The following is a 22,851-nucleotide window of genomic DNA, read 5'->3' as shown; positions in this document are numbered from 1 at the left end:
TTTATGGACGGTGAGGACAATTTTTAATAATGAAAAACATGCAAAACTATTTTTTACTCAAAAAGAACTTTGATATTGATCTACATTGAAATGCGAAAACGCAATCATAACCGCGTTGAAGCCAAAGCTATAGACATTGCTCTTTTATGTGAACTAACACATCGAACGTGTGGTCAGGAGGTAGGTGAGTCTGGTTTTAACTAGCAGAATTGCTTAATTTTTTCTCCTAATGTGAATTTGTTAAATTTGTTTGAATTTGAAGCCATATATATTTGCAATGAACATGTAACACATACAAACCGAATACATAACACAATTTTTCAATAATCTAAGATCAATACAAACTCTTTCTTGAATGATAAAAAGAAAATTATGTTAGAAAAACAATTTTCCAAGCAAAGCTGATGAAGAAAGTAGTCCTTCATCTATACAGGGTTCACTAACCAAGCAATGGATACTCAGCTTCTGGCGAAAACGGGGTAATGGAAGAGAAGCTGATAGACTCAGCAACCTCTATAGAAAGAGGTTGAAACTCTCTGCTGCCACCCTCTCTTTCTTCAGCATACGAACATTCTTCCACCTTTTTGATTCCTTCCAACTCTGCTGCAACTTCCTTCATTGTTGGCCTTCTCTTCCCATTCAAATGCAAACATCTTCTAGCAAGTTGAGCTACAGCCATGATTTCATTCCTCTTGCCTTCTCTGAGGACCCTTGCATCAAGTATTTCGAACAACATGTTCTCCTCCATTGAGTGCAAGAAATGTGTGGCTAAACCCCTTCCTTCCCTAGCTCTAATTGCTGTCACGGCTTTCTCTCCGGTTAAAAGCTCAACCATAACCACACCAAAGCTATAGACGTCGCTCTTTTCTGTGAACTGGCTCGACTGGAAATACTCCGGATCCAAGTAGCCAAAGGTGCCTAGAACTTGGGTGGTGCAGTGAGTCTGATCAAGAGATACTGACCTTGACGTCCCAAAATCTGAGACCTTAGCGCGGTATTTGTCATCCAAGAGTATGTTTGTTGACTTGATATCGCGGTGATAGATAGGCGAAGATGCTGAAGAGTGCAAGTAAGCGAGTGCACCCGCTACTTCTCTTGCAATTCTCATTCTCATTTCCCATGTCAAGGGGAACTCTTCACTCGGCTCATGAATGTGTTGGTAAAGGGTTCCATTGGGGATGAACTCATAGACGAGAAGAGGAACTTCAGTCTCGAGACAACATCCTAGTAGCTTAACCACATTCCTGTGGTTCACTTGTGACAGTATAACCACTTCATTAATGAAAACTTGAAGGTCGCCTTCCTCTACCTTCTGCGATTTCTTGACAGCCACAATCTTGCCATCCTTCAACATTCCTTTGTAGACAGTTCCTTGGCCTCCACGGCCAAGTACGCGGTTCTGATTATAGTGATCAGTAGCCAGTGTCAATTCTTTGGAGCTATACAGCTTGGTGTTGTCAAGGCCATTATCAGTTGCCGAAAGCTGTTGTTCCAGCAACAACCCCCCATTTCTCTTGAAAAGCTTGTGTCTCCGGTTGGCCTCGATTCTTTTTCTGATTGCTTTGGTCGACCTCCAGACTACGAGGAGTAGAATCACAGCACCGAGACAACTGCCAAGAATGATGAACGCTTTTCTCAGCCGAGCTCTATATTTGGCCTTTTCATCAATACATTCATAATCCCCTCTTACATTGTTACAATAATATTTTCCACAGAGATTCTCTGTTGAATTCCTCATGCATTCGTCTATATCAATGCATTGATCCGGGAGATACGGGTTACCATCATACCCGCTAGGGCAAGAGCAGTATTTTGTTGAAGATGCATAACCATCAGAAGGATAATATATGGAAAATAATTCCACATAATATCTATTATATGAAAGTTGATGAATTTCAGATGATGATGATTGGCAGTAATATCGAAAACCATTAGGATACATCCTGCATTCATCATCAAGATGTCTGCGATAACAAGACCAAGAACTATCATTTTCATATCTGCGGCCAAAATCATCAGGACGTGAGAGACAGTGATCATTAGCATATGTGCAAACACTGTTAGTATAACCTTGCAGTTCACCAAATTCCCACTCGAGTACCACAGGAGCGAATCCCAATTCTCGTCCTAATGTTTTGAAGCTTTTGTAATGATTTGTTAACCATTCCTTCTCGACTAGGACAACATATCCACAAGAGCTACTATCATCATTGCTAGCTTGAGTAGTTTTGTACTTGTACTCGAGCTCCTTGAGTCGTGGTGGAACTGTTGTTTGGCAGCAGTTAACACCGTTGCAGCTAGTTTCAATGGCGTTGGCAGCACACAAGGATGTACATTCTCCTACAGTCGTCGTCTCATTAGCTTGCAACCAGATCGAATTCTTGCAGCCTGATACAGCCAATGTGTTATACCGTGCTGAGATTGTAAACGGACTTCCATTGAGCGATATTGGGAGACGACCTGTATTCAGATCAGTAGAGCAGTTCATAGGTGACGACACCGGATGGTTTACTATGAGTGTACCTTTGATGGAAATATTGAGTACTTCCATGTTGATGCTACTCAAGATTGGTGTTGTGGAATTCTGGCAGACAATAGTGAAGGAGGAATTCTCACTACACTTGTAACCAATCCCAAATGGAAAGGTAATGTTGACATTTCCACACTTCGGATCACAATTAGGCCTCGACATAGATACTGACGACATAGTCAAAGTCACGCCACAGCAAAGCAAGGACAACACATGGACTATTATGGATGACTTCATTCTTCCCTCCTATTTTTGGTAGAACAAATATTTTAATCAAAATAATTGCTATAAAGCTTTAATCTTTTATGAGTGAAGATGATCTAAAGTAAGTATATCAAGATGAACATATGAAAAATAAGGAAGGAAAAATGAAGCAACATGTAACGATATTCAAGAATCTTGACTCTATATAGGATAGGATAATAGTTACATATCTATCCATATCAAAATCCAAGTACATATATCAACTAAATAAGCAAAAATGCATCAAGTGTAGATTCTTGATTATCCACAGGAAGGTTTTTAGTTACCTGGCTTATTCTTGTGCTGTTAAGACAATCTGGATAAGTTCTAAGTGAGAATGATTGAGATACCTACACCCTTTAACTAAGTGGGAAATAATCTTGTTTAGTAGCTAATAATGCTTGTGTAGGAAATACTAAAAATATATCTTGAGATAAGATTATATATTTCTCTCTTTTTACTTTTTAGTGTGCTTTCCTGGTAATTGGTGATATTGGGCTGTCCTACTTTCACACAAATATATTTGTTTTGGGGACATGTGTATCATATGGCCAAGACAACTTTTCATGCTGTAAAACTGTATTTTACTCAGAAAGTACTTTAATTTAGATCTACATAGAAATGTGAAAATGCAACCATAACCACATGGAAACCAAAGCTATAGACGTCGCTCTTTTATTTGAACTAACATGCGTGTGGTCAGGAGGTAGGTGAGTCTGGTTTCTAAATAGCAGAATGGCTTAAATTTTTTTCTCATAATGTGAATATTTTGTTGGAATTTGAAGCAATATATTTTCTGCATTAGGCCATCCTAAGATATTACTTACTGATGCAATTAACTCAAATAATAGTTATTCTGTACTCATGTCACCAACGAACAATGGAAGCATGTAGCATATCCACACCTAATATATAACAATTTTTTTTCAACGAACATGTATCACATACAAACCGAATACATGACATAATTTTTGCAACGATCTAAGATCAATACAAACTCTTGAATGGCAAAACAAAAAAGGATGTTAGAAAAACAGTAGTCCAAGCAAAGCCGATGAAGAAAGTAGTCCTTCATCTATACAGGGTTCACTGACCAAGAAATGGATACTCAGCTTCTGGCGAAAACGGAGTGATGGAAGAGAAGCTGATAGACTCAGGAAGCTCAATAGAAAGAGAATGAAACTCTCTGCTCCCACCATCTCTATCTTCAACATAAGAGCATTCTTCCACCTTTCTGGTTGCTTCCAACTCTGCTGCAACTTCCTTCATTGTTGGCCTTTTCTTCCCATTCAAATTCAGACATCTTCTAGCAAGCGGAGCTACAGCCATGATTTCATCCCTCTTGCCTTCTTTGAGGACCCTTGCATCGAGTATCTGAAACAACACGTTTTCCTCCATCGAGTGCAAGAAATGTGAGGCTAAACCCCATCCTTCCACAGCTCTAGTTGCTGTCACGGCTTTCTCTCCCGTTAAAAGCTCAACCATAACCACGCCAAAGCTATAGACGTCGCTCTATTCTGTGAACTGACTCGACTGGAAATACTCCAGATCCAAGTAGTCAAAGGTGCCTAGAATTCGGGTGGTGCAGTGAGTCTGATCAAGAGCTACTGACCTTGAAGTCCCAAAATCTGAGACTTTGGCGCGATATTTGTCATCCAAGAGTATGGTTTTTGACTTGATATCGCGGTGATAAATAGGTGCAGATGCAGCAGAGTGCAAGTAAGCAAGTGAACAACGTGTTTCCCTCCATTGAAAGCAAGAAATGTGTGGCTAAACTCCTTCCCGCTTCAGCTCTGATGGATGATATTGCTTTCTCGCCGGTCAAAAGCTCAACCATAACAACACCCAAACTGTAGACATCGCTCTTGTCTGTGAATTTGATTTGTCTGGAAATACTCTGGATCCAAGTAGCCGAAGGTGCCTACAACGCAGGTGGTGAAGTGCGTCTGATCAGGAGCTACTGACCTTGATGTCCCAAAATCCACCACCTTAGCACGGTATTTGTCATCCAATAGTATGTTTGTTGACTTGATATCGCGGTGATAGATAGGCGAATATGCTGAAGAGTACAAGTAAGCAAGTGCACCCGCTACTTCTCTTGCAATTGTCATTCTCATTTCCCATGTCAACGGGAATTCCTCACTCGGCTCATGAATGTGTTGGAAAAGGGTTCCATTTGGGATGTACTCGTAGACAAGAAGAGGGACTTCAGTCTCGAGACAACATCCTAGTAGCTTAACCGCATTCCTGTGGTTCACTTGCGATAGTATAACCATTTCATTAATGAAGACTTGAAGGTCTCCTTCCTCTACCTCCTGCGATTTCTTGACTGCCACAATCTTACCATCCTTCAACATTCCTTTGTAGACCGTGCCTTGTCCACCACGGCCAAGTATGCGGTTCTCGTTAAAATGATCAGTAGCCAATGTCAACTCTTTTGAGCTATACAGCCGAACGTTGTTTAGGCCATTATCAGTTGCAGAAAGCTGTTGTGCAGTTGTGCCAATCTGGGTAAGCTCTAACAGAAAATGATTGAGATATGTACAATTGTACATCCATCTACTAAGAGGGAATCAATTTTAATTTGTTTAGTAGCCAAGAATGCTAGTGCAGAACAGAACAACTTGTAATTTGTTTTAGTTGTTTTTTGTTCTTTCCTGTTGTCGGCTGTCCTACTTTGACAGAAACGTTTTTTCTAGAAAAAGAAAATTCTCTCATAGGCGCCAAAGACGATTTTTCATGCACCATATAACACATCCATGCTGAATACCAAAAAAAAAAAAAAAAAGAAAAGAAAGAAGAACACTTTTAGAACAATCAAAGATTACTAGATTATATATGTCTGGTTTTGAACAAGTAGATTTGATTCCCTACAAAATATGTCATAATTGAATATTGTGTCGGAATTTTAAGGCTATGATGTTACTTGCTGATGCACTTGTCTTTTAACTCTTTTGAGTAATTAAGTAAAGTATGCTTGTAGGATAAACTCACCAAATACTTATTCTCACAAAATTTCACCAACAAATAACCAAAGCAAGTAACACATCCACACTGAATACATAACATAATGTCTGGAACAATCTAAGATCAATACAAACTATTGAATAACAAAACAGAAAATGATGTTAGAAAAACAACAGTCCAAGCAAAGCTGATGAAGAAAGAAGTAGTCCTTCATGTATACAGGGTTCACTAACCAAGAAATGGATACTCAGCTTCTGGCGATAACGGAGTGATGGAAGAGAAGCTGATAGACTCAGGAAGCTCTATAGAAAGAGGATGAAACTCTCTGCTGCCACCATCATCTCTATCTTCAGCATACGAGCATTCTTCCACCCCTTTGATTGCATACAACTCTGTGGCAACTTCCTTCATTGTTGGCCTACTCTTCCCATTCAAATTTAGACATCTTCTAGCAAGCTGAGCTACAGCCATGATTTCATCCCTCTTGCCTTCTTTGAGGACCCTTGCATCGAGTATCTCAAACAACACGTTTTCCTCCATCGAGTGCAAGAAATGTGAGGCTAAACCCCATCCTTCCACAGCTCTAGTTGCTGTCACGGCTTTCTCTCCAGTTAAAAGCTCAACCATAACCACGCCAAAGCTATAGACGTCGCTCTTTTCAGTGAACTGACTAGACTGAAAATATTCCGGATCTAAGTAGCCAAAGGTGCCTAGAACTCGGGTGGTGCAGTGAGTCTGATCAAGAGATACCGACCTTGATGTACCAAAATCTGAGACTTTGGCGCGATATTTCTCATCCAAGAGTATGTTTTTCGACTTGATATCACGGTGATAAATAGGCGCAGATGCAGCAGAGTGCAAGTAATCAAGTGAACCTGCTACTTCTCTTGCAATTCTCATTCTCATTTCCCATGTCAACGGGAATTCCTCACTTGGCTCATGAATGTGTTGGTAAAGGGTTCCGTTCGGGATGAACTCATACACGAGAAGAGGAACTTCAGTCTCCAGACAACACCCTAGTAACTTAACCACATTCCTATGGTTCACTTGTGACAGTATAACCACTTCATTTATGAAGACTTCAAGGTCACCTTCCTCTAACTTCTGCGATTTCTTGACTGCCACAATCTTACCATCCTTCAACATTCCTTTGTAGACAGTGCCTTGCCCACCACGGCCAAGTATGCGGTTCTCATTAAAGTTATCAGTAGCCAATGTCAACTCTTTGGAGCTATACAACCTTGTCTTGTCAAGGCCATTATCAGTTGCAGAAAGTTGTTGTTCCAGCAACAGCCCCCCGTTCCGTTTGAAAAACTTGCGTCTCCGGTTTGCCTTGATTCTTTTTTTGATGGCTTTTGCTGACCTCCATGCCACGAGGAGTAGAATCAGAGCTCCGAGACTACTTCCAACGCTGATGAACGCTTTTTTTACACGAGCTTTATACTTGGCATTTTGATCAATGCATTCATAACCCCCCATTATATTGTTACATACATATGGTTCACAGCGATCGTATGTTGCATCACTGCATTCGTTTATATCCCTGCACTCCTCTGGTAGATACGGGTTACCTTCAAACCCTCTCGGACAAGAGCAATATTTGGTTGAAGATGCATAACCATCATCATCATAATAAACTGAATAGTATTCCTTATTATCTCTTTCAAGTATATATAGATAAGAAACATCTGTTGAATTGCAGTAATAATTAGAAGGATAAAATCTGCATTCATCGTGAAGATGTCTGAGCCAACAAGAAGGATTATCACCTATTTCATGTCTGCGGCCAAACTCATCAGGACGTGAGAGGCAATAATCATCAGCATATGTGCACATACTGTTAGTATAACCTTTGAGTTCACCAAATTCCCACTCAAGTACCAAAGGAGCAAATCCGATTCCTCGAGCTAATGCTTTGAAGCTTTTGTAATGACTTGTTAACCATGTTTTCTCAACAGGGAGAACAAATCCACAAGAGCTATTACCATTGGTAGCTTCATTTGTTTTGTACGTGTACTCAAGCCCCTTGAGTCGTGGTGGAAGTGTTATTTGGCAGCAGTTAACGCCGTTGCAGCTAGTTTCTGTGGAATTGGCAGGACACATGGATGTACATCCTCCTATAGTAGTTGTCTCATTAGCTTGCAACCAGACCGAATTCTTGCAGCCTGACACAGCCAACGTGTTGAAGCGTGCAGAGATTGTAAACAGACTTTCATTGAGAGATATTGGGAGATGACCTGTAGCCAGAGTAGCAGAGCAATCCATAGGTGATGGCACTGGCTGCTTTACTATGACTGTACCTTTGATGGAAATATTAAGAACTTCCATGTTGATGCTGCTCAAGAATGGTGTTGTGGAATTCCGGCAGATAACAGTGAAGGAAGAATTTGCACTACACTTGGAACCAATCCCAAATGGAAAGGGAATGGGGACCTTTCCACACTTTGGATCACAATTAGTCCTCGACATAGATACCGACGACATAGTCAAAGTTACGCCACAGCAAAGCAAGGACAACACATGGACTATTATGGATGACTTCATTCTTCCTTCCTATTTCTTGTACAACAAAAATGTCAGTCAAAACAATTGCTATAAAGTTCAATACTTCCTTAGAATATACTCCCTCCGTCCCACAAAAGATGTCACACTTTCCTTTTTAGTTTGTCCCACAAAAGATGTCACATTTCCCTTTTTAGAAAAAGTTTTCTCTCACATGAATATAAAAAATATATTTTCTCTCTCCATTTAATACACAAAACAAAACCTCCTAAAATCTCGTGTCATCCCACAAGTGTGACATCTTTTGTGGGACGGAGGGAGTAAATAACTTAACATGCTACTATGATTGGAGATGAACTACAAAAGGCACTAAAGATATGAATATAAATCACATTATATGAAAAATGAAGAAGAGAGTAACAATATTCAAGAATCTTTAATTTACAGAGAAATAGGATAATAGCCATATATCTGTCTATATCAACATCATATTCTCAAAAGGAAGCATACAAAGTTAGTTCAACAAAGTGCAGTTTTGATGTACTATGATGAATTATCAGAGTGTATTTAATCAATTGCTTTGGTTTTCATCAATGGTTTGAACTCTGAGTGCCTTATTTTTCACCATAAAAATAACAGAAGAACGAATATTGTTTGATATATAGCTTGAGATATACACTACTAATGACAAATGAAGCATATATACATGTAGCAATAACTGTAAATGAGAAAAAATGTAGTTATTTCTAGTGTTTCTAAAAACATCAAGTGCATAATCTTAAACATACCTGGCTTATTAAATCTGGGTATGATTTAGATAGCTACATCCATCAACTAAGTGGGAAATAATTTTGTTTAGTAGGTAAGAATGCTTTGAGCAGGAACTACATATTGAGATAAGATAGTTTATTTGTGTATTCTTTCATGGTAATTGGTGATGGGCTGTCCTACTTTGACAAAAACCTGAGTATTTTTAATGGGACATGTCTGTCATATGACCACCTTTTTTAGTTAAAAAATTGGAAAAAGAATATTCTGACGTGGACGGTGAAGACACTTTTTCATGCTGAAAAACGTGTGAAACTATTTTTTTTATATTAAAAAACAATAATTTTTTATTTTTGATAAATCTAGTTTAGATCTAGTTATGAATAACAATGGTCAATGTTGGATATTGAACTGGATCTAGATCTGCAGTTGAGAGCATTTTGTAAGTAAAAAATTGTTTAGTGATTGAATATTGTTGAGTGTGGTATTTTGAGATGGAGGAGAAGTCATCAACCTCAACAACTTTGTGCTCTTTGCCTTCATCTTCTAGAATGTTCTGCTTCGGCAAGAATCTCTTCCCTTTGATCACCATTGAATCAACAATAAAGAACAAATGATCTTAAACAAACAATCAAGCATGTCCACACACACTGAATGCATAACACAACTTTTAACAACCTAAGATCAATACAAACACTTGAATGACAAAAAAAGAAAATGATGTTATACAAAACTTATTGCAAGCAAAGCATGTGAAAGAAAGTAGTCCTTCATCTATCTGGTTCACTAACCAAGCAATGGATACTCGGCTTCTGGAGAAAACAGCGTGGTAGAAGTGAAGCTGGTAGAATCATGAACCTCTATACAAAGATAATGAAACTCTCTGCTTCCACCATCTCTATCTTCGACATACGAGCATTCTTCCGCCTTTTTGATAGTGTCCAACTCCGCTGAAACTTCCTTCATTGTTGGCCTTCTTTTTCCGTTCAAATGTAGAAGTCTTCTAGCAAGGTGAGCTACAACAATGATCTCATCCCTCCTGCCTTCTCTGAGGACCCTTGCATCAAGAATTTCGAACAACGAGTGTTCCTCCATTGAGTGCAAGAAATGTGTGACTAAACCCCTTCCTTCGCTAGCTCTAGTTGCTGTCAAGGATTTCTGTCCAGTTATAAGCTCAACCATAACAACACCAACACTATATACATCGCTCTTCTCTGTGAATTGAGTTGTCTGTAATTATTCTGGATCCAAGTAGCCGATGGTGCCTACGACCAAGGTGGTGCAGTGAGTCTGATCAGGAGCTACTGACTTTGATGTCCCAAAATCCGCCACCTTAGCGCGTTATTTGTCATCCAATAGTATGTTTGTTGACTTGATATCGCGGTGATAGATAGGTGAATATGCTGAAGAGTGCAAGTAAGCAAGTGCACCCGCTACTTCTCTTGCGATTCTCAATCTGATTTCCCATGTCAATGGGAATTCCTCACTCGGCTCATGAATGTGATGAAAGAGGGTTTCATTTGGGATGAACTCATAGACGAGAAGAGGAACTTCAGTATCCAGACAAAATCCTAGAAGCTTAACCACATTCCTGTGGTTGATTTGTGACAGTATAACCACTTCATTGATGAAGACTTGAAGGTCAACTTCCTCTACCTTTTGCGATTTCTTTACTGCCACAATCTTGCCATCCTTCAACATTCCTTTGTAGACCGTGCCTTGGCCACCACGCCCAAGTACGCGGTTTTCGTTAAAGTGATCAGTAGCCAGTGTCAACTCTTTGGAAGTATACAACCTATTGGTGTGGCTATTACCAGTTGCAGATAGCTGTTGTTCCATCAGAAGCCCCCCATTTCGCTTGTAAAACTTGTCTCTCCGGTTGGCCTTGATTCTTTTTCTGATGGCCTTTGTCGACCACCAGGCTACGAGGATAGAATCAGAGCGCCAAGACTACTGCCAATGATGATGAACGTTGTTCTCAGATGAGCGTTATATATTGCCTTTTCATCAATACATTCAAAATACCCTCTTACATTGTTGCAAGATAATGATGCACAGGGATTGTGTGTTGCATTATCGCATTCGTTTATATCAATGCATTGCTCTGGTAGATACGGGTTACCTTCATACCCGCGAGGGCAAGAGCAGTATTTGGTTGACGATGCATAATCATACTCATTAAAATATCCGTCATAATAAACTGAATGCAGTTCCTCGTAATAATATGTAAACAGATAATTATCGAATGATGATTTGCAGTACGAACGAGAAGGATATACGGTGCATTCATCATCAAGATGTCTGCGTCTGCGCCAACACGCGTGAATACCAGATGCCACATATCTACGGCCAACATCATCAGGAGTTGTGAGGCAATAATCATCAGAATATGTGCAAATTCTGTCTGTATAGCCTTTCAGCTCACCAATTTCCCACTCAAGTACCAGAGGAGTGAATCCCGATCCTCGATCCAATGCTTTGAACCTTTCGTAATCATTTGTTAACCATGTCTTCTCAACTGGCTGGACATATCCACAAGAGCTACCATTATTGCTAGCTTGAGTTGTTCTGTACTTGTACTCGAGCTCCTTGAACCGTGGTGGGAGTGTTGTTTGGCAGCTGTTAACTACTTCACGTGCTTCTTCTTGCTGATCAGATACAATTTCTGACGAGCTTGCAGCTTTCTTATCCTCCCAGCTCCATGTTTGATCTTCTTCAAACACCACATCGCGACTTATGATCACCTTCTTCGTGAGTGGGTTATACAATTTGTAACCCATTACTCGATCTCCATATCCCACGAAGATACACTTCTCACCTTTGTCATCAAGCTTGATTCTTCGAGCTTTAGGAATTTTGGCATAAGCAATGCAGCCAAAAACTCTCAAGTGCGCAATACCGGGCTTGAACGAACTCCATGCTTCTTCAGGCGTCATTTTGCGAACACTTTTGGGTGGACATCGATTCAAGAGATACACTGCTGTTGCGACAGCTTCAGCCCAGAATTCTCGAGGTAAGTCTTTCCCTTTCATCATACTTCTCGCCATATCAAGAATTGTTCGATACTTTCTTTTAGCAACACCATTCGGTTGAGGAGTATATGGAGGAGTAAGCTGGTGAATGATTCCATGCTCCTTGCAAAACATTTCGAACAGGTCGGATGTGAACTCGCCACCTTGGTCGGATCTGAGAACTTTAATATAGTGCCCACTCTGTCTTTCAACAAGAATTTTGAACTCTTTGAAAATATCAAACACCTCAGATTTCCTTTTCAAGAAATATACCCAAGTCTTTATGGAATAATCATCAATGAAAGTCAAAAAATACTGATTACCTCCGGTAGAAATAGGCTTCAGAGGACCGCAGACGTCCGTATGAACGATCTCCAACGGGTGTGATGCTCTCCATCTCATTTCTTTAGAGAAGCTTGGCCTATGATGTTTGCCAAGTATGCAACCTTCGCAAACTTCTTCAGGATGATCAATATGCGGCAAACCTTTCACCATATTCTTTGTAGACAGTAGCTTCAAACCACCAAAATTCAGATGTCCAAGACGCAGATGCCATAACCATGACTCATCTTTAACAATGGCATTCATGCACTTCAACGCATCATGTTTTATATTCAATGGAAATAATCTATTTTTAGACATCTTCACACCGGCAACCAAATTACCAGTAGCATCATTGATAGCAAGATAAGAATTCTTGATACTAACATCAAATCCTTTCTCCAGCAATTGACCAAGACTCAAAATATTGCTTTTCATGGCAGGCACATAATAGACGTCATATATAAAACCATGATTTCCATTCTTCAACTTAATCAAGATATTACCTTTTCCTTGCACCGCAACTTTTGAGGAATCTCCAAAGGTCACGTCCCCATAGGATGTCTCCTTTAGTTCCACGAAGAGTTCCTTGTTCCCGCACATGTGGTTACTCGCTCCAGTATCCAAGTACCACGTGCTACTCTGATCACCTTCAAGCCCTTTATGAGTAAAAAGAGAAGTTGAAATTACCTGCTCATCATCGTCTCCACTTTCGGCATAATTGACTTGTTGATTGGTATTTCCGGCTATTGGACACTCATAAATGTAATGCCCGAATTCGTGACAAATATAGCACTCAACATTTGATTTATCAAACTCTGGTTGATTGTAGGTTTGAGAATAACCGCCTCTGTATTGTCCTCTTCCTCGTCCTCGTTGTCCATAAAGAATTTCGACCTCTGCCTCGATAAGTGAAGTTTTGACGTCCTCCCTCGTTTTGATAATTCTGGCCTCGTCCTCCTTGATTTATGGTAATTCTGTCCACGTCCTCCTTCATACTGGTAATTCTGTCTGCGTCCTCCTCGGCCACGATAGCCTCGACCTCGGGCTCGGCCTCGGTTTTATCCACCATGCGATGTCCCAGGCTCAGACTTCTTATCTTCTTCGATTGACATCTTCGTTTGTAGCATATGCTCAAGTGACGGAGTGGTCTTTATCTTCACGCGTTGCTCGTGGACTTCCAAGCTGCTCTGCAACTGGTCGATGGACATGGTGTTGAGATCTTTTGATTCTTCGATAGCAGCAACGACGTGCTCAAATTTCGACGTCAAGGAACGAAGAATTTTCTCAATAACACGAACATTAACCCCATCACAGCTAGTTTCCGCGGAGTTGGCAGCACAAAAGGATGTACATCCTCCTCTAATAGTCGTCTCATTAATTTGCAACAAGATTGAATTATTGCAGCTTGATACCGCCAACGTGTTGTAGCTTGCTGAGATTGTAAAAGGACTTCCTTTGAGGGATACGAGGAGATGACCGGGACTCAGATCAGTAGAGCAATTCATAGGTGACGACACCGGCTGCTTTACTACTACTGTACCTCTGATAGAGATATTTAGTAGTTCCATGTTGATGCTGCTCAAGAATGGTGTAGTGGAATTCCGACAAATAACAGTGAACGAGGAATTCACACTACAGTGCGAACCAATCCCAAATGGAAAGGGAATGGTGACATTTCCACACTTTTCTTGACAATTAGGCATCGACAGAGTTATCTCCAGACTCAAAGTTATGATATAGCTCAACAATATGATGACATGGCCTAATATGAATGATTTCATTCTTCCTTCAACAACAAAATCCCAGTCTTAACAATTGCTATAAACTTCAAGAGTTCATAAACACAAATATTTAACATGCTACTTTATAGAATTGGGCATGAAAATCAGTAAGAAAAAATATGAAGCAAAATATTACTATATTCAAGAATCTAGCTTAAACTAAAATCCATGCATGAACCTCATATTCTCAAGAAGGAAGCGTATAAATTTAGTTCCCATCAATTATATGCGACGTACCTTTACTGAATAGTGTTGCATATATGATTTGATAAGCTTAGTTTTCTAAATGGGATGATGGAGTGATGAATGGAGTTGTGTTCTTTAACTGGCTTATCTTTAAAAGTCTTACAAGTCTACTATCAACATGTTTAAGTCATCTTTAAGGCTGTCTAATTTTTCACCACAGAAAATAAGAAAGAAAAGTATCTATAAATCCAGTTAGGACAAAACGCTAGAAGAAAAATATCTATACATCTTAGGAAGTAAAATGTCAGTTTCACTTGCTATAAACAGTGGATATTGATCTAAAGTATGATAAGTGATCAAACTGTAGCGATCAGGAATCAGGATGATAGTAGTATTAAATATAGGACACTAACACAATAATTTGAATCAGAAATTTTGTTTGAATTCAAGAAAACATCTGTAACACTATTTTCATTCTGACATGTTACAGGAATGGTTATATTCATAGAGATGAGTTTTCTTCATCTGCTTATAACTGCTGAGTGATTGTATCACCACCTCTGCTTCCTGAGGTGAAGGATAATTCATCAGACTCGTCAACTTCAACAATATTGCGTTCGTTGCCTTAGTCTTGTTGAAAGTTTCATTCTTTGAGCAAATGTATGCCTTCCATCAATCTCTCCGATAGAATCATCAATCTCAATAGAGTTTGTTTTCTTTTCTTGCTTACATTCAATTGTTCTTGTTTTTCTGATTCGAGTTCCGGTTGGCAACGGGAAGCATACAAATTTAGTGCAGCATAAAGGAATTTTGATGTATTATGATGAATTAACCGAACGAAATAAGAGAAAAAGAGACAAAGTATCCTGTACAGACATGCACTAGAAGAAAGAATATATACACATATAGCTACAGAAATACACTAATAATTGCAAATGAAGCATATATACATGTTTTAGTTAACTATAAATGAGCAAAAAGCGTGTTTCTAAAAACATCAAGTGCATATTATTTAACATACCTGGCTTATTCAATCTGGATAGCTACATCCATCAACTAAGTGGGAAATAATTTTGTTTAGTAGCTAAGAATGCATTTGCAGAACAACTAAGTAAAAAATTGTTTAGTGATTAAAAATTATTGAGTGTGGTATGTTGAGATGGAGGAGAAGTCATCAACCTCAACAACTTGGTGCTCTGTCTTCATCTTCACAGTTTCATTTTTCGTTAATTGTTTGCCTTTGCCTTCATCTTCTAGCGATAGACGCTTGCATTGATAATATCAAACACATGTTATTTCTCCATGGAATGAAACAACGCTCCCTCTCGCAAAAGCTATAGACGATGAGACGTCACTCTTTTCTGTGAACTAACTTGACTGGAAATACTCGGGATCCAAACTGTCACACGTGCGAAAATCTTGTATGGAAATAGCACACTGTTGCTTACATGGTAACATGTACAGATTTTATCATATGAATCCCAAAAGTTGTTATAATTATTTCTCACTTAATGTGAATATTTTGTGGTATTTGAAGCAATGTATTTCTGTATCAGGCCACCCTAGCAAAGTAGCAATGCACTTGTGGGATAAACTACTTATTATCTACACATGACATCAACAAATAATCAAAGCATGTAGCACACATACTGAATACATTACATAATGTTTAGCAACAATCTAAGATCAATACAAACTCTTGAATGACAACAGAATATGATGTTAAAAGAAACTTATTGCAAGCAAAGCAGTTAAAGAAAGTAGTCCATCTATTCACTCACCAAGCAATGGATACTCAGCTTCTGGCGGAAACGGGGCGATGGAAGTGAAGCTGATAGAATCAGCAGGCTCTATAGAAAGAGAATGAAACTCTCTGCTGCCACCATCTCTATCTTCGACATACGAGCATTCTTCCACCTTTTTGATAGCTTCCAACTCCGCTGAAACTTCCTTCATTGTTGGTCTTCTCTTCCCATTCAAATGCAGACATCTTCTAGCAAGTTGAGCTACAGCCACGATTTCATCCCTCTTGCCTTCTCTGAGGACCCTTGCATCAAGTATTTCAAATAACACGTTTTCCTCCATCGAGTGTAAGAAATGTGTGGCTAAACTCCTCCCTGCTTCAGTTCGGATGGATGATATTGCTCTCTCACCGGTCAGAAGCTCAACCATAACCACACCAAAGCTGTAGACATCGCTCTTCTCTGTGAATTGGTTTGACTGGAAGTACTCTGGATCCAAGTAGCCGAAGGTGCCTAGAACTCGGGTGGTGCAGTGAGTCTGATCAAGAGCTACTGACCTTGATGTCCCAAAATCTGAGACCTTAGCGCGATATTTGTCATCCAACAATATGTTTGTTGACTTGATATCGCGGTGATAGATAGGCGAATACGCTGAAGAGTGCAAGTAAGCGAGTGCACCCGCTACTTCTCTTGCAATTCTCAGTCTCATTTCCCATGTCAATGGGAATTCCTCACTTGGCTCATGAATTTGTTGGAAAAGGGTTCCATTTGGGATGAACTCGTAGACGAGAAGAGGAACTTCAGTCTCCAGGCAACATCCTAGTAGCTTAACCACATTCCTGTGGTTGACTTGTGACAGAATAACCACTTCATTTATGAAGACTTCAAGATCACCTTCCTCTAACTTCTGCGATTTCTTGACTGCCACAATCTTACCATCCTTCAACATTCCTTTGTAGACAGTGCCTTGCCCACCACGGCCAAGTATGCGGTTCTCATTGTAATGATCAGTGGCCAGTGTCAACTCTTTAGAACTATACAATTTGTTCTTGTCAAGGCCATTATCAGTTGCTGAAAGCTGTTGTTCCAGCAACAGCCCCCCGTTTCGCTTGAAAAACTTGTGTCTCCGGTTCGCCTTGATTCTTTTTCTGATGGCTTTGGTCGATCTCCACGCTACAAGGAGTAGAATCAGAGCACCGAGGCTACTGCCAACGCTGATTAATATTGTTTTCTGACGGGCTTTATATTTAAAATTTTCATCAATACATATATAATCCCCTATTACATTGGTGCAAGACAATGGTCCACAGTGATCTGTTGCATTTGCACATTCGTCTACATCAATGCATTTCTCTGGTAGATACGGGTTACCTTCAAACCCTCTCGGACAAGAGCAATATTTGGTTGAAGATGCATAACCGGCCGTATCATAATAAAATGAATTTGACCCCTCATAAAATAAATCAAATGAATATCGAGAACTAACCGATGATGATCGGCAGTAATAATCGAAAGGATATCTGCTACAATGATCGTTAAAATGTTTTTCTGAACAACCGGGAAAACTATTTTGTGCATATCTGCGGCCAAAATTATCAGGATATGAGAGGCAATAATCATTAGCATATATGCAAGTACTGTTAGTATAACCTTTCAGTTCACCAAATTCCCACTCAAGTACCAGACGAGCGAATCCCAATCCTCGGTTTAATGCTTTGAAACTTTTGTAATGATTTGTTAACCATATCTTCTCAACAGGAAGAACAAATCCACAAGAGCTATGATCACTGATAGCTTCAGTTGTTCTGTACTTGTACTCGAGCTCCTTGAGTCGTGGTGGAAGTGTTGTTTGGCAACAGTTAACGCCGTTGCAGCTAGTTTCTGTGGAGCTAGCAGCAATGACATCATCTCCCAATATAGATCTTCACTTTCATCCCTACCATATGATATCGATCCCGAAAGAAAAGCTTCATCTTTTCTCATTGAGCTTGGGACGGCTGTAGCAGAAGGCGGTGCTGCTGAATAGACATGATACGGCGGACACCGACGCGGTGGTGGTGGTGGCCAGCCGGTTGAGGGCTGCTGGTCGAGCCATGAGTAGTGTTCCATGGTGGAACATCGCCGCTGCACATAAGAATTCCGACTAAAATAGGACCGTGGAATTCTCGGGCGATCTGGCGGTAGCTCCACGCACAGTCTTGGCGCTTCGACTGATTATACCCATATGGGCTGTGTAACTGCAGGTAGGGTTCGGGACCATAAATTGGCGATGGTGCATAGCCATAAGGCGACCGTTCAAAGGGCTGGAAACCCCACGAATTGCGGCTACCAATAGGGTGCAACTGCTGTGGCGGTGGCTCCGGCAGCAGAGGAGGGCGAACTCTCCAGAATCGAAGTGCGCAGCTGTCCATACGCTGCTTTTGACGCCTGCAATCTTGTCACACGTCGATCAAGTTCCTCCCAACGTGATTCCAACCTTGAGGTGACGGCATCCAATTGATCGATCCATTGTTCGTAGCGCCCCATTCCGATGTTGTTCCGTGACATGATGAAGGAAGTTGGCTATGATGAGAAGACAGTGGAGCTGATAATGGAAAAAAAATGATGTTAATATCCTTCCACGTTGCAGATGAAAAAAGGCTAGCTATGGTGATGGGGTCGAAGAATGGACTGAATATTGTGGATTTTAGTTTGGTAGGTGGTGTTGGTGGTGATGCGGAGGAAGAGTACGGGATGAAAGCACCAGTTGTTAAGAGCCTCCTACTCCTAACGTGAGATTTCAGTCCAAATTCACAATTGTAACACCACAATTCCGGTGCCCTCGTTTAAGGGTCGGCGGACAAACAATAGGGCTGGCGCGGAGGAGTCTCCGTTGGCAGCGTTAGGAGTTCAGATCTGTTGATTAATCCGGTGCCCAAGTCTTGGGTCGGCGGTGATCTTCGGAGATAGAGCTGGGCGCGAGAATGAATCTCGTCGGCAGCGAAGGGATTCTTGATACTCCACAAGTGGGCAAACGATAATGAATTTATTAATTCATTCCTAAGAGAGACTCCACACATATTTATAATATATGTGGATACAATATGGAAAGATAGGGGTGCGTTAAAATGACAACACCTCTTAAAGTAACACCATACCACCATTCCTAGCCAATCATTTATACACGTAGACGAATAATCAGCTGCCATGTGGCAATCATAAAAAATGCTCAAGGGTAAATTTTTTCGGGCAGCAATATCCAATACACTATACAACAATTTTTCTTGGCCAGCAATATCCAATACGCTAGACAACAATCTAGATTGTCTAACGTTTATACTATTGCTGTGTAAAGTTTATAATATTGCTAGATACGTGGTGTGGTGTCACAGTGTCACTTTAAGAGGCGTTGTCATTTTAACACAAACCTGGAAAGATATGCTAAATCCCTATAATATCGAAACAAAATAATGCTCCCTCCGTCCAAAAAAAATAGAGCAATTGGTGAATGACAAAAGTTTTAATGTAGAATTGGTAAAGTAAGAGAGAAGAAAAAAAAGTAAGAGAAAAGGAGAAAAGTAAATGGGAAGTAGTGTTAGTGCAATGATATGTAGGGTTATTATTTGTTGAAAATTTTTCATAAATGAATGTGCTCTATTTTTTTTGGACGGCCAAAAATAGTAAATGTGCTATGTTTTTTGTGAACAGAGGAGTATAATAGAAGAGGATCTAAACAAAATAATATAGTAAAAGAGGCTCGTATCAGGTGGCTTAGCCGATAACATCGACACTCAAACAACTTCGGGATTTCTGCTTTGACAAGGTATTTTACAGACGTTTTATAGCGCATTATGCACAAATTGCAGCCCCCATTGAAAGGATGCCTTCCAATGGTCTCCGACAGCAGACGTCAGTTTTGACAAATCTGAAGAAGGCCACGAAAAAGGCCCCAATTTTGAGACTTCCGGACTTCACGCGTACATTCTATGTGGAAACTGACGCATTTGACTTTGGAATCAGGGCAGTCCTTCTTCAAGACAGGTACCCTTTCACTTTTTCCAGTAAAAAATTATGCCCTTGTGGCCGGAGTGCTTTTACCTAGCTATCATAAGGAATTGTACGCCATTTTATAGGAAGTGCAGAAATGGAGGCAGTATTTTCTGTGAGGCGAGTTTGTGATTAGGAGTGATCAAAAAAGAGTTTGAAGGATTTGCTGCAGCAAGTGAACCAAGCATTTGAGCAACAATTGTGTGTTTGTAGCTCATGAGGTTTAAGTTCAGCATTGAGTACAAGACGGGGGCGTCGAATAAAGCCTCAGATGCACTATCGCAACTTGATGAGGGTGCAACGGCAGCGGCAGATGCAGCCCTCCTCGTGATAGTAGCACATCCGATTGCAGATGTTATTGCTCTACTCCGGATTTGATGTTTTGAAAACTCTGTTCTTCGTTTGTCTGCTCGAATTGCTTCCAAGTCACATGCAACTTCCTTCATTGTTGGCCTGCTCTTTCCATTCAAATGCAGAAATTTCCTAGCAACCTTGCCTATATAGCCTCAATTTCTTCCCTTTCAGCATCTCCTAGCACTGTTGCATCAACGATATCGAATAACTGATCTTGCATCAATCCAAGTATATTGTTTTTAAAGTGACGCATCTTTATTATGTGTCTTCAAAAGGTAGCTTAAATCTAGTGGATCACACTACTTTCAACACAAACACACCACCTTCTATATATAAGTAAATGATGAGCCATACTTGTTAGGATGAAAATGAGCATAAGATTCTTCCATCCATGAACTAATGTCCCATTTTACCATTTCAGGGTGTATGTGATTTAAAGTCTATACTCAGATTCTGGCGAAAACAGGGAGATGGAAGTGAAGCTGATAGAATCAGCAGGCTCTATAGAAAGAGAATGAAACTCTCTGCTGCCACCATCTCTATCTTCGACATATGAGCATTCTTCCACCTTTTTGATAGCTTCCAACTCCACTGAAACTTCCTTCATTGTTGGTCTTCTCTTCCCATTCAAATGCAGACATCTTCTAGCAAGTTGAGCTACAGCCACGATTTCATCCCTCTTGCCTTCTCTGAGGACCCTTGCATCAAGTATTTCAAATAACATGTTTTCCTCCATCGAGTGTAAGAAATGTGTGGCTAAACTCCTCCCTGCTTCAGTTCGGATGGATGATATTGCTCTCTCACCGGTCAGAAGCTCAACCATAACCACACCAAAGCTGTAGACGTCGCTCTTATCTGTGAATTGGTTTGACTGGAAGTACTCTGGATCCAAGTAGCCAAAGGTACCTAGAACTCGGGTGGTGCAGTGGGTCTGATCAAGAGCCACTGACCTCGACGTCCCAAAATCCGAGACCTTAGCACGGTATTTATCATCCAACAATATGTTTGTTGACTTGATATCGCGGTGATAGATAGGCGAAGATGCTGAAGAGTGCAAGTAAGCGAGTGCACCCGCTACTTCTCTTGCAATTCTCAGTCTCATTTCCCATGTCAATGGGAATTCCTCACTTGGCTCATGAATTTGTTGGAAAAGGGTTCCATTTGGGATGAACTCGTAGACGAGAAGAGGAACTTCAGTCTCCAGGCAACATCCTAGTAGCTTAACCACATTCCTGTGGTTGACTTGTGACAGAATAACCACTTCATTTATGAAGACTTCAAGATCACCTTCCTCTAACTTCTGCGATTTCTTGACTGCCACAATCTTACCATCCTTCAACATTCCTTTGTAGACAGTGCCTTGCCCACCACGGCCAAGTATGCGGTTCTCATTGTAATGATCAGTGGCCAGTGTCAACTCTTTAGAACTATACAATTTGTTCTTGTCAAGGCCATTATCAGTTGCTGAAAGCTGTTGTTCCAGCAACAGCCCCCCGTTTCGCTTGAAAAACTTGTGTCTCCGGTTCGCCTTGATTCTTTTTCTGATGGCTTTGGTCGATCTCCACGCTACAAGGAGTAGAATCAGAGCACCGAGGCTACTGCCAACGCTGATTCATTTACATCAATGCATTCCTCTGGTAGATATGGGTTACCTTCATACCCATCAGGGCAAAGGCAGTATTTGGTTGAAGATGCATAACCAGCTCCATCATAGTAAATTGACGATAATTCCTCATAATATGAATCAAATATATACGTAGAACGATCAGAGTATGATTGGCAGCCAAAAAGAGAAGGATATATGCTACAAAGATCATTATAATGTTTGTTCCTACAATAGGAAGAAGCATTTTTTGTATGTCTGCGGCCGAACTCATCAGGATGTGAGAGGCAATGATCATCATAATATGTGCAAATTCGGTTAGTATAACCTTTCAGTTCACCAAATTCCCACTCAAGTACCAAAGGAGCAAATCCGATTCCTCGAGCTAATGCTTTGAAGCTTTTGTAATGATTTGCTAACCATATCTTCTCAACAGGAAGAACAAATCCACAAGAGCTATCATTACTGATAGCTTCAGTTGTTCTGTACTTGTACTCGAGCTCCTTGAGTCGTGGTGGAAGTGTTGTTTGGCAGCAGTTAACGCCGTTGCAGCTAGTTTCTGTGGAGTTAGCAGCACACATGGACGTACATCCTCCTGTAATAGTCGTCTCATTAGCTTGCAACCAGACCGAATTCTTGCAGCCTGACACAGCCAACGTGTTGTATCGTGCTGAGATTGTAAACGGACTTCCTCTGAGGGATGTCAAGAGATGGCCTGTACTCAGATTCGTAGAGCAATTCATAGGTGACGACACCAGCTGCTTTACTATGACTATACCTCCGATGGAAATATCAAGTACTTCCATGCTGATGC

The 22,851-nt window shown here is 40.5% G+C and overlaps 5 protein-coding genes across 5 annotated transcripts; all 5 read right to left on the bottom strand.

The window, feature by feature from the left end:
* Positions 1-304: 304 nt before the first annotated feature.
* Positions 305-8,435, bottom strand: LOC125210067. The gene is made up of 5 exons (XM_048109648.1): positions 5,974-8,435; positions 4,670-5,291; positions 3,868-4,271; positions 3,061-3,089; positions 305-2,776 (listed from the first exon to the last, which is right to left on the bottom strand). Exons 1-5 carry the CDS (start codon positions 8,282-8,284, stop codon positions 440-442), a joined length of 5,703 nt encoding a protein of 1,900 aa, XP_047965605.1. The 5' UTR covers positions 8,285-8,435; the 3' UTR covers positions 305-439.
* Positions 3,702-4,379, bottom strand: LOC125214387 (wall-associated receptor kinase-like 1). The gene has a single exon (XM_048115386.1). The coding sequence runs from the start codon at positions 4,256-4,258 to the stop codon at positions 3,860-3,862; it is 399 nt and encodes a 132-aa protein (XP_047971343.1). The 5' UTR covers positions 4,259-4,379; the 3' UTR covers positions 3,702-3,859.
* Positions 4,379-5,150, bottom strand: LOC125214388 (wall-associated receptor kinase-like 5). The gene is given in 2 exon segments (XM_048115387.1): positions 4,379-4,649; positions 4,651-5,150. Coding segments are annotated over 2 exon segments (705 nt in total). The 5' UTR covers positions 5,131-5,150; the 3' UTR covers positions 4,379-4,424.
* Positions 8,436-15,947: 7,512 nt separating the features above from the next.
* LOC125210066 (wall-associated receptor kinase-like 8) lies at positions 15,948-18,580 on the bottom strand. Its single transcript, XM_048109647.1, has 2 exons — positions 18,384-18,580; positions 15,948-17,943 (listed from the first exon to the last, which is right to left on the bottom strand). The coding sequence occupies exons 1-2, from the start codon at positions 18,578-18,580 to the stop codon at positions 16,086-16,088; spliced, it is 2,055 nt and encodes a 684-aa protein (XP_047965604.1). The 3' UTR covers positions 15,948-16,085.
* Positions 18,581-20,867: 2,287 nt separating this feature from the next.
* On the bottom strand, positions 20,868-22,843 carry LOC125210063 (wall-associated receptor kinase-like 8). The gene is made up of 2 exons (XM_048109638.1): positions 22,087-22,843; positions 20,868-22,000 (listed from the first exon to the last, which is right to left on the bottom strand). The coding sequence occupies exons 1-2, from the start codon at positions 22,841-22,843 to the stop codon at positions 20,868-20,870; spliced, it is 1,890 nt and encodes a 629-aa protein (XP_047965595.1).
* Between the last annotated feature and the right edge of the window lie 8 nt (positions 22,844-22,851).

The sequence above is a fragment of the Salvia hispanica genome, chromosome 3, assembly GCF_023119035.1.
Source record: "Salvia hispanica cultivar TCC Black 2014 chromosome 3, UniMelb_Shisp_WGS_1.0, whole genome shotgun sequence".
NCBI classification, from domain to species: Eukaryota; Viridiplantae; Streptophyta; class Magnoliopsida; order Lamiales; family Lamiaceae; genus Salvia; species Salvia hispanica.
Note: the sequence above shows the minus strand (reverse complement) of the source record. Positions and strands in the feature narration are given on the sequence as shown.

What these genes read in the sequence shown, in the direction of transcription:
- LOC125214387 (XM_048115386.1), bottom strand. Translation starts at nt 4,258, where the DNA reads ATGGTTGAGCTTTTAACGGGAGAGAAAGCCGTGACAGCAACTAGAGCT.
- LOC125210067 (XM_048109648.1), bottom strand. Translation starts at nt 8,284, where the DNA reads ATGAAGTCATCCATAATAGTCCATGTGTTGTCCTTGCTTTGCTGTGGC. An exon ending in AGCTGAGTATCCATTTCTTG is followed by an intron (nt 5,292 to 5,973) that starts GTTAGTGAACCC and finishes ATTTTCTGTTAG; the next exon opens with AGCTTACCCAGATTGGCACA. An exon ending in AGCTGAGTATCCATTTCTTG is followed by an intron (nt 3,090 to 3,867) that starts GTCAGTGAACCC and finishes GAACTTATCCAG; the next exon opens with ATTGTCTTAACAGCACAAGA.
- LOC125210066 (XM_048109647.1), bottom strand. Translation starts at nt 18,580, where the DNA reads ATGGGGCGCTACGAACAATGGATCGATCAATTGGATGCCGTCACCTCA. An exon ending in ACAGCAGTTGCACCCTATTG is followed by an intron (nt 17,944 to 18,383) that starts GTAGCCGCAATT and finishes CATTGCTGCTAG; the next exon opens with CTCCACAGAAACTAGCTGCA.
- LOC125210063 (XM_048109638.1), bottom strand. Translation starts at nt 22,843, where the DNA reads ATGGAAGTACTTGATATTTCCATCGGAGGTATAGTCATAGTAAAGCAG. An exon ending in TTGCCCTGATGGGTATGAAG is followed by an intron (nt 22,001 to 22,086) that starts GTAACCCATATC and finishes TACTCCTTGTAG; the next exon opens with CGTGGAGATCGACCAAAGCC.